The sequence below is a fragment of the Scleropages formosus genome, chromosome 18 (assembly GCF_900964775.1).
Source record: "Scleropages formosus chromosome 18, fSclFor1.1, whole genome shotgun sequence".
NCBI classification, from domain to species: domain Eukaryota; kingdom Metazoa; phylum Chordata; class Actinopteri; order Osteoglossiformes; family Osteoglossidae; genus Scleropages; species Scleropages formosus.
The window spans coordinates 21,471,930-21,483,021 of NC_041823.1; the positions used below are offsets into that span (position 1 = coordinate 21,471,930).

An 11,092-nucleotide genomic window follows, 5' to 3' on the forward strand; every position below is an offset into this window, starting at 1 on the left:
GGAAAAAGAAGAGGCTAAAGGGACGGGGGATCCTCTGTGATAGAGGGGGGCCAATAGAGGAGGGGCAGGCCACAGGAGTGGAAGGACGTATCGGGGCAGTGGTGGCCAGGGATTGGGGAAGACCTGGCGCGGGCGGCAGGCTACGACTTGAGTGGCCTCAGGTCGCGGGTAGGGGCTGTTACGGATGGGGGTGAGGGGGCCTCATGGTTTGTGGCCAAGTGATTTTCCGCCCCGGCGGATGGCATCAGTGAGGGTCTCCGGCCAGTGGCACTGGAGCCAGTCCATGGTGGAAGCTGGCATCGCCGCCATAAACTACTCCAGGGCCACCTGCTCCACAATCCCCTCCGGATCTTGCCAGTCTGGCTGCAACCATCTCCAGGTGGAATCCAGGACTCACTGTGCAAAGAGGAATGGCCAGGCTGACTCGCCCCACCGCAGGCCCCGCAGGCGTTGGCGGTGTCCCTCCGGCATCAGCCTGACCCGTTCCATCACAGCCTCCTGGAGGACTCTGTAATCTGATGCCGCTGCAGCATGGGCTTGCTGGGCCGCCATTACTACCTTGCTCATGAGGGGTGAGTTGCAGAGCCCAGTCCTCTGGGGACCACCGGCAGAGGCATGTGGTACACTCAAAGACCTCGAGAAAGGTCTCTGGATCATTTTCCGGGGCCATTTTCTGCAGATAGACAGGGGCGGTCGCCAAGTGGGCGCGGCGGTCTGCGAGGATGGCCAGGGCTTGCACTAAAGCACGGTGCTCTGCCAGCTGAACCGCCATCAACATGTCCAATGACTCCAGCTGCCGGAGCTGCATTCGCTGCCTTCTCTCCAGGTGGTCTCCATCCATCGTGCGAGACGTCCCAGGTTTCGGCACCACTGTAACAGACACATGCCAGAGACTGCAGATGTGGTGCTCATGTCTGTTTTATTTGTGGTTCCCCTGTCGCGGGGAAGGAAAGGGGGGAAAAGGGGGAACAGGGAGCAGGTATGACAGGGCTTCTCGGGGATCGTTCGGGACAGGGGCCACGGTTCGGTCGCTGTGACACCATCCGCGTATTTGTACTCATGCTGGGGCTCGTGCTCGTGCTCTCCTCCTCCGTCCCCCTCTTCTGTTGCAGAAAGGCGTAAAAGTAGAGCTACAAATAATATGTAAGTGAACAAACGACAGAAGTGCTTAGGCAGCATGCATACCTGTATATACATTGACCCCCTCAAAGGACCATCCAGCTTAAAGGCACTCACCTGGGGCAGGCGTCCTGAGCCTGACTGCCGTAACTCCCGGACCCTGGGCCTTGAAGCGTGTAAGCAGAGTTCATCCTCTTCTTTACTTTGCCTCGGCTCACCCACTGAAGCGGCTTCCTTCCCCTGTTCCCCAGAGTCACTTGAGACCACCGATTCGCAGTCGGAAGAGCTGGCCGAGTGGCACTCAGAGCTAACGCTGCCTTCAGTTTTCCATGGTCCCTCGTACCCTTCTCCCATCATCACTTGCTTTTCAAAATGGAGTTTGAAAAAGGACTGGTCTTCCTTCAAACTTGAAGAAAAACAAAGCAGAAAAAGAAAGGTCGGTCTCTGTCTATTATTACTTGAGCGTATCACCTCCCTCATCTTTCTTCTCCTGATCTCCTGAACTCCTTCTCCTTCTTCTCTGCTGTTCCCCACCCGTTCACTGCATCATTAAGCTTTACCTAACGAATAGGTTCGGTTCTCTGCAGGCATGAACGAGGAAGCCGGTGCTCCACCCGTTCTCTGTAAGTTTGAAAGCAACGAGCTGCGACTCACCGAACGCACACTTCCTCGGGATCGATCCACACCGTGATCTCGGGCGGCAGACCAAGCTCCGCCGGACTGAGGTCGCTCTCCTCACAGGCTCTCAGCACCGACCCGTCCAAGGGTCCGCTGCGGTTAATCCTGATGCACCTGGGAATAGACACAATGGCAGGTTGCACAATGCAAGAGGGACACCTTCTTAATCATTTTAGTCATACTGCCTGTGCCCCATGAACCGAGCAGCACGCGTCAACATTGTTGCGTGGCTACACAACTCTTCATTTGTGTTACCTGAACGCCTGGCCCCTGCCGGGGTTTTCCGGGTACCAGTGGCTTGCGTACTTCTCGCACAGCAGCTCCTCCAGCTTTTCCGCAAAGCGCCGGGCTCGAACTTGGTCCACACCTCCCCGTCTTTGGGCAAGGTTGCTCAGGAAGTCCACAGCGGCCCTCACTTCTGTCCTCATTGCTCACTGCAGGGATGGAGTTAGAGAGAATTTAATACATATATTCGTATTTATCGCACACAGCTAATAGTACCCGAAAAACAACGAAACACGGTACGGAGCGCGACAAACACTAAGCTGGAACATTACGCCACTGACTGTCGAAGGGTCGGAAAGAGAGACGGAGGAATCAGGCCGCGGATTTTATGAAACTACCGGTGAGTACCAGTACCAGTACTAGCAGTGCTAGTAGTAGTACCAACTTTTTTTTTTGCAGGCCAGCCAGGTTCATGACATATAACGACATAAAAAACTATTGCCGTTTTCTCTGCGATATATTCGATACGTGCAATTCTCGTGTTGGGTTTATATATTTGTAGTGCCTCAGATCATGCCGAGAAAAAAAGTGTTTCCATTCGTTTATTTTTTGGTGCGCGTCTTCAGTACAGCGAATAATAGGTATAAAATCAGTAATAAACGAGTCTTGTTGAAATAAGTGCTATTAGTCCGTTACTTTTACTAGCGCATCAATTAAAAGAAGCGAGCAAGTTTAGTTTACAAGTGATTTCTGTCATAGAATGAATTAAATGTTTAGTTGTAGCACTTTCTAATGTGACAAATTAACTGTAATTCAGAATCACGTGCCGTCTGCATCCGAGTCTGTTCTACTTCTGTTGATGTAATGCACTCATTGCACTTGTCTGAAAACCAGCCGTTGACTTGAGAAGTACTGTCTGGGCACCTCGGTGAGGAGACAGCCACTGCTACTTCAGTCACTGTATAACAGCCCTCCGTCTGAGAAGAATAAGTAGTGTCAGTCAGTGCGCTCGCATCCCTTTTAACCCGCTTCGATAGTACAGGACACACCGGCTCGCTATGACGTCAGCATGCGTCGCTCAAACGGGTGCAGCTTCCGACCAATGATCTTTCATTGTCATCACTTTTAGTTAGTGCAGTCTTCCCCCGAAATACTCCCATTCCAGTTACTATCAGACTACCACTTCAGGAGGTGTTTCACTTTAAAAGCCCTGCTTCCACTTTTGAGGCACTTCCACTTGTATGGGCACCGAATTTATTCTTCGTAGAATCAAGTCAGTGAAAATCCTCGTACGCTCTGTGACTCACCCAAAACATGGAAAAATGTATTTAAGTAGGAAAAGATGTCTCCGCTGATTTAAGTATTTATACTAGCATCCAGTCATAAATATTTTGGCTCATGTAGTAGGCAATGCACAAGATAAAATAAGGCAATTCAAATAAAGCAAAAATTAGAAACATATGATAGAAATATGAAGAATATATAATGATTAAGAATAGGATAAAATTAAGTAATATTATAAAATATAGTGGTAAAATAAAATGAAATAAAAGTTTTCGTCTACAGAGGATTATTGAGATTCCGTGTATTTTCTTGAAATAAAAGACTGTAAAACAATTTGAAAAAATTAACATAATTAGCAAAACGTACTTCACACTGCTGCATCTCCAAGTGTTGGAACAGTTGGATGTTAATGACATTAGCAGGCCAGGTGATTAAGGCACAAAGCTCATTCCACTTTTGGGAGCTATTCTAATGAAACGCAGTCTACCAGACATGTTTGAAATAATTAACTGGACACACAGTTCACTGACTCTCTGTGGATTTTAAAAACAATAGACCCTCAGCCAACCACAATTTTCACCACAATCACCACTCTTCTTTACATGAGCAAAAGTATTTGCCCCAAATTAGGATTTTTCCCAGCTCACACCTCCTGTCCAAGGCCCTTATCCTCTCTGTGCTGTTACCACACATTAGTGCTTTACACATCACACAACAGCAATCAGGTAGTAATAATCTTTGCTCAAGATTAACAAGAAACCAAAAAGTGATTTCATCAAATCTAAGAACAATCGAACTATTTCAAAATGGCACTTTTTATCAAAAGAGAATCATTAAGCTATTGATAAGCGTAAACATTACAAAGTGAACATTGCATGCAATCAGTCACCTGTTCATTCCCAAACACACCCCTCATCATTACACGAGAGTTGTTCAGGAGTGCACTTTGGTGAGCTGAAGGACAGCACCCCCCCAATACCCCCACCCCCACCGCCCATTAAAATGCATAGTTGTGTCCTCATGTGTTTCTGTGATTAGCACATAGAAAAACATTATCTTAGATGTGACACACAAAGGACTTTCAACTACCTGGATTTCAACACCCACATCCTTCATGCGTGAAGTGAGGAGTACCACAAATTGACACCTATTCATTAAACCATCACTTTTCTTTAGTGTGACTTTCTGTATTGTTACCTGCAACTCTTAATCGATTTATAAAGCTGGGTACTTTTGAGCGAGGTACTTAACTGTTATATCCCCACTTTAAAAAATCCTTTGGGTTTTTGGATCTGAGGTAATGTTTTCTATGTGCTAATCACAGAAACACATGAGGACTATGCAGTAATATTGCCATTTTGAAGTAGTTGGATTGTTCTTAGATTTGATGAAATCACTTTTTGGTTTCTTGCTAATCCAAAAAGTGCTGAGACTATTACTACCTGATTGCTATTGTGTGATGTGTAAAGCACTAATGTGTGTTAACAGCACAGAGAGGATAAGGGCCTTGGACAGGAGGTGTGAGCTGGGAAAAATCCTAATTTGGGGCAAATACTTTTGCTCATGTAAAGAAGAGTGGTGATTGTGGTGAAAATTGTGGTTGGCTGAGGGTCTACTATTTTTAAAATCCACAGGGAGTCAGTGAACTATGTGTTCAGATACAGCTGACTCTTGAACAACACGGGTTTGAACCGCGCGGGTCCACTTATGCGGATTCTTTTTTTCATCAAATATATTGGAACATTTTTGGAGTTTTGCGACAATTTAAAAAACGTGTAAACGAACCGCGTAGCCTCGAAAAAAATTAAGAAAAAGTTGGTACGTCATGAATGCATAAAATGTATGTAGATACTAGTATATTTTATCATTTACTACCATAAAATATACACAAATCTGTTATAAAAACTTAAAATTTATAAAAACTTACGCACACAAACACTTACAGACCGTACGGTACATGCCATCATGGCATTCGCACGCGAGAAAAATTTGAACATAAAAAATGCAGGATTAATCATAACTGCAGAAAATTAACTGTAGTACATACTGTACTAGTGTAATAATTAATCTATTTTATTGTTTGTTACCATAAATTACACACATTTCTTAAGGAAAAAAAGTTACGATTTGGTAAAACTTCGCAAATACGTAAAATGCAGACAATCATTGAATCATCTTCCCGCGAGCAGTTCCGTTCGTACAGTCCAGTACTGTAAATGTATTTTCTCTTCCTTATGATTTTCTTAACATTTTCTTTTCTCTAGTTTACTTTGTATTGTAAAAATACAGAGTATATGATAATGATACAGAATATGTGTCAATCGAGTGTTTATGTTATCTGTGGCTTCCACACAACAGTCGTTAGCAGTTCAGTTTTTCGGAGTCAAAAGTTATACTCGGATTTTCGACTGCGCGGGGGGTCGGCGCCCCTAACCCCCGTATTTTTCAAGGGTCAACTGTAATGATTTCAGACATGTATGAGAGGCTGCGTTTCATTAGAATAGCTCCCGAAGTGGAATGAACTTTGTGTCACATAAAACTGTTACAACACCTTGAGATGCAGTGGCGTGAAGTACGTTTCGCTAATTATGTTAATTTCTTCAAATTGTTTTACAATGTTTTATTTCCAGAAAATACAGGGAATCGCAATAATCCTTTGCAGTAGACGAAAACTGTTACTTTATTTTATTTTACTGCTGTATTTTTATCTTTCTTTATTCATTTTATCCTATTTTGTTAATTTCTTCAAATTGTTTAACAATGTTTTATTTCCAGAAAATAAATGAAAGCTCAATAATCTTTTGCAGTGGACGAAAACCATTATTTCATTTTATTTTACCACTATATTTTTATCTTACTTTATTTATTTTGTCCTATTTTTATCATTATATATTCTTCATATTTCTGTAGTATATTTCTGATTTCTACTTTATTTGTCTTGCCTCATTTTTATTCTCTATTCATTATTGTTAGTATATATTAGGGACAGTCGGAAAAGCATTTCACTGCACGTCGTATTTAAGTACGGTTGTGTCCGTAACAAATATAATTTGAATTTGAATATGAATTTGAAAACATAAAGGAAGCTACTTAGATATGTTCATTTTTAATAGCAATACTCGCCCATGTAAAGTGTCCTCGATTCAAACTTTTCAAAAGTTCATCAGCGATTGAAGTGACATTTACATGATGGCTCAGTGATTTCTCATCTTTAAAAAAATGTATTCATAAGTATGTTTCCTTTATTTCTTAATCCCTTCTGTATCACACTGTGTCACACTATGCCTCTTCTGGGGAACAGATCCAAGTTGTATAGTTGGACCGAAGTGGTGGTGCACAAGGCCATGGATGATGGAGCTGAAGAATGCAGGCGGCTTTTATGGTGGCAACATCAAACCCACATCATTCCTGCTTGTATCTAAGGCTGACGATGCCGCAGGTGGAGCTAGAGAAAGACACCACCATCGTTGTCATCGTCACTAAGTAAGCGCGTGCCTGTAGGTTTGTTTCGTGCCGCGTACATTAGACTGTTACAAGTACCTGCAGGAGCCTAAAAGCCACAATCAAAGTGGAGAGTCTGAGCTGATGCACAAGGATGAGTTCATTGAACTTGTACCTGTATTCCGGGAGTCAGTGTGCGCCTTCCTTGCCTAGTTATTGGGATGAACAAAATGTGTACACGTTTATTTCAATCTACACCCTGTTAACTTAAGCACATTTTTCCATGTTTCGGGTGAGTCACAGAGCGTACGAGGATTTTCACCGACTTTATTCTAAGAAGAATAAATTCGGTGCCCATACAAGTGGAAGTGCCTCGAAAGTGGAAGCAGGGCTTTTAAAGTGAAACACCTCCTGAAGTGGTAGTCTGATAGTAACTGGAATGGGAGTATCTCGGGGGAAGACTGCACTCTGACTAAAAGTGATGACAATGAAAGATCATTGGTCGGAAGCTGCACCCGTTTGAGCGACGCATGCTGACGTCATAGCGAGCCGGTGTGTCCTGTACTATCGAAGCGGGTTAAAAGGGATGCGAGCGCACTGACTGACACTACTTATTCTTCTCAGACGGAGGGCTGTTATACACTAAGCAGGAACATTACGCCACTGACTGTCAAAGGGTCGGAAAGGAGAGACGGAGGAATCGGGCCGCGGATTTTATGAAACTACCGGTCAGTACCAGTACCAGCAGCAGTGCTAGTAGTAGTACCAACTTTTTTTTTTTTTGCGTGCCAGCCAGGTTCATGACATATATAACGACATAAAAAAACTATTGCCGTTTTCTCCGCGATATATTCGATACGTGCAATTCTCGTGTTCTCGTGTTGGGTTTATATATATTTGTAGTGCCTCAGATCATGCCGAGAAAAAAATGTTTCCATTCGTTTATTTTGGTGCGCAACTACTTCAGTACAGCTAATAATAATAATAGGTATAAAAACAATAATAAACGAGTCTTGTTGAAATAAGTGCTATTAGTCCGTTACTTTTACTAGCGTATCAATTTAAGAAGCGAGCAAGTTAAGTTTACAAGTGATTTCTGTCGTAGAATGAATTAAATGTTTAGTTGTAGCACTTTCTAATGTGACAAATTAACTGTAATTCAGAATCACGCGCCGTCTGCATCCGAGTCTGTTCTACTTCTGTTGATGTAATGCACTCATTGCACTTGTCTGAAAACCAGCCGTTGACTTGAGAAGTACTGTCTGGGCACCTCAGTGAGGAGACAGCCACTGCTACTAGTGTTTGTCGCGCTCCGTCCGTGTTTCGTTGTTTTTCGGGTACTATTAGCTGTGTGCGATAAATACGAATATATGTATTAAATTCTCTCTAACTCCATCCCTGCAGTGAGCAATGAGGACAGAAGTGAGGGCCGCTGTGGACTTCCTGAGCAACCTTGCCCAAAGACGGGGAGGTGTGGACCAAGTTCGAGCCCGGCGCTTTGCGGAAAAGCTGGAGGAGCTGCTGTGCGAGAAGTACGCAAGCCACTGGTACCCGGAAAACCCCGGCAGGGGCCAGGCGTTCAGGTAACACAAATGAAGAGTTGTGTAGCCACGCAACAATGTTGACGCGTGCTGCTCGGTTCATGGGGCACAGGCAGTATGACTAAAATGATTAAGAAGGTGTCCCTCTTGCATTGTGCAACCTGCCATTGTGTCTATTCCCAGGTGCATCAGGATTAACCGCAGCGGACCCTTGGACGGGTCGGTGCTGAGAGCCTGTGAGGAGAGCGACCTCAGTCCGGCGGAGCTTGGTCTGCCGCCCGAGATCACGGTGTGGATCGATCCCGAGGAAGTGTGCGTTCGGTGAGTCGCAGCTCGTTGCTTTCAAACTTACAGAGAACGGGTGGAGCACCGGCTTCCTCGTTCATGCCTGCAGAGAACCGAACCTATTCGTTAGGTAAAGCTTAATGATGCAGTGAACGGGTGGGGAACAGCAGAGAAGAAGGAGAAGGAGTTCAGGAGATCAGGAGAAGAAAGATGAGGGAGGTGATACGCTCAAGTAATAATAGACAGAGACCGACCTTTCTTTTTCTGCTTTGTTTTTCTTCAAGGTTGAAGGAAGACCAGTCCTTTTTCAAACTCCATTTTGAAAAGCAAGTGATGATGGGAGAAGGGTACGAGGGACCATGGAAAACTGAAGGCAGCGTTAGCTCTGAGTGCCACTCGGCCAGCTCTTCCGACTGCGAATCGGTGGTCTCAAGTGACTCTGAGGAACAGGGGAAGGAAGCCGCTTCAGTGGGTGAGCCGAGGCAAAGTGAAGAAGAGGATGAACTCTGCTTACACGCTTCAGGGCCCAGGGTCCGGGAGTTACGGCAGTCAGGCTCAGGACGCCTGCCCCAGGTGAGTGCCTTTAAGCTGGATGGTCCTTTGAGGGGGTCAATGTATATACAGGTATGCATGCTGCCTAAGCACTTCTGTCGTTTGTTCACTTACATATTATTTGTAGCTCTACTTTTACGCCTTTCTGCAACAGAATGTATCACCGGAGCAATTATGGTTCGGTACATTTCTCTTTCTACAGCGTTAGTCCTTGTGGGACAATGACCAGTAACGGTCAAGTCATTAGTCTCTAATCGCTAGTGCTGTCTGACTCTGCCAACCCACTGCATGTAGAGCTTTTCATTCTGAACATTTTGCGTTCTGCTAAAGTAACTGCCTCCAGTGATACTATTAGCAACTTAACAACCCATGGGAATATACACATAAAGAGAAAAATATATGAATATAAACCTGGCACTCACAGTGGGATCTTCAGTAGAGCCCTGTGATGTCACACAGGTGGTCACTTTGTCACACAGAGAAATATTTGTAATGCGAAACAAACTGTTCCAGAACCTTTGTTAGTTCCAGTTTGTCTTCCATCGCTAATGATCTGAAAAGCTAATGTTCTGCTTTCTTCTTTGTCTTAATTCACAGGTCCACGGACACCAACCTGTTTCCCGTCCTTGGCGCATCATCTGCAACACAGACTGCCCAGTAGACTCGGCCCCGATGCTCGGATACTACATCTACCCGTACCCAAAGGCTGATCCGCAGTTCGTCGTGATCTAGGCCACATTGCTGGTGAAAGCTCTGCTTGCATTTGCTGCGATGCCCATGGATCGACACAGTAGTGGCACAGGACTTATGAGCTAGTTGGGGCCATGGGGACTGCAAAGAGACTGGAATGCTGGGTTTTAAGTTTATTTTACATACACTGTGGTGCAGAAGTGTGTTCTGGACCGTGTTCCTCTAAGGAGCGTAATTCAGAAAGTTGCTGTTCTGTTGGAAATATTCTTGCCTACAGCATGACTACTGGAGTTCTTCTCTTTGACTTCTCCACAATGTGGATTTTGCACAAATGTCACTCAGTGTAATTGCTCTGTAAACGAATTTTAATCATGTAGCATACTGCACCATTAAAACACTGCACTGATGTCATTTTTAGTACTTATTAAACTGAATGTATGCAAAAAGCAGTGGTTGTATATTGTAGATGTAGTACGCATTTGATTAAATAATGTTTCAAACAAACTTGCTTGTGTCTTCCTTTCAATTTATATTTCCTTATAAGCATACACTTTATCAGTGTCTATTTTTTCTACAATCAACATCACTGCAATACGAATTGGAGAGATTATTCTGCTCGTCTTGATTGTGTACATAGGCTGAGATTATAAGGAAAGTGTAAATGGAAGCTGGTGTAATATCTACGTTAATGCAAGCATTGTTTTTCACTTACAGTAGTTTACAGTTGCTCGGAAGCACCTTTCCCCGCAGTTCACTGTTAGAAATCTTCACACAACCCCCCACAGCAATATGAAACTTGGCACAACTGTTCATCTCATGTCCAGAATGCACCAAAGCTCTCAAGACACAGCAAACTCGTCTCAAAATAAAATAATCCTATCAAAATACCAGCACTTTATTCTTGCCACAAGAATACATTGTCCATCAGTGCACAATGACCCGAAAAGCACTAGACAGGTGCCATTGCAGTAGATGCTGTTTTTCTCACCAGGCTTCCATGTAGCAAATAAATTCGTGTTTGCTAGTTCCTCCATTGTGATTACAGGTTTTCATTTGTTTCTTCTGTAAACATTTCTTACAATTGTTGCATTCCAAAACGGTTTAACACATGCTCTACTCCACACAATGTATAACAACTGGTCAATTAACCTAAAAAAAGACAAAGATGAATTAAAAGTGACAAAATGCAAAAGCACTAATAGTAATAGCAGCAAGTAATTACACAGAATACGATGAGTTGTGTACAGGAGCCCTAATGTCATTAGTGACTGCAGGTC

General features: G+C 44.0%; 1 protein-coding gene across 1 annotated transcript; it reads left to right on the top strand.

Moving 5' to 3' along the window:
- The first annotated feature begins 7,309 nt into the window (after positions 1-7,309).
- Positions 7,310-9,857, top strand: LOC114912574 (protein BTG2). Its single transcript, XM_029260092.1, has 5 exons — positions 7,310-7,475; positions 8,152-8,330; positions 8,472-8,609; positions 8,858-9,146; positions 9,723-9,857. Exons 2-5 carry the CDS (start codon positions 8,158-8,160, stop codon positions 9,855-9,857), a joined length of 735 nt encoding a protein of 244 aa, XP_029115925.1. The 5' UTR covers positions 7,310-7,475; positions 8,152-8,157.
- The last annotated feature ends 1,235 nt before the right edge of the window (positions 9,858-11,092 follow it).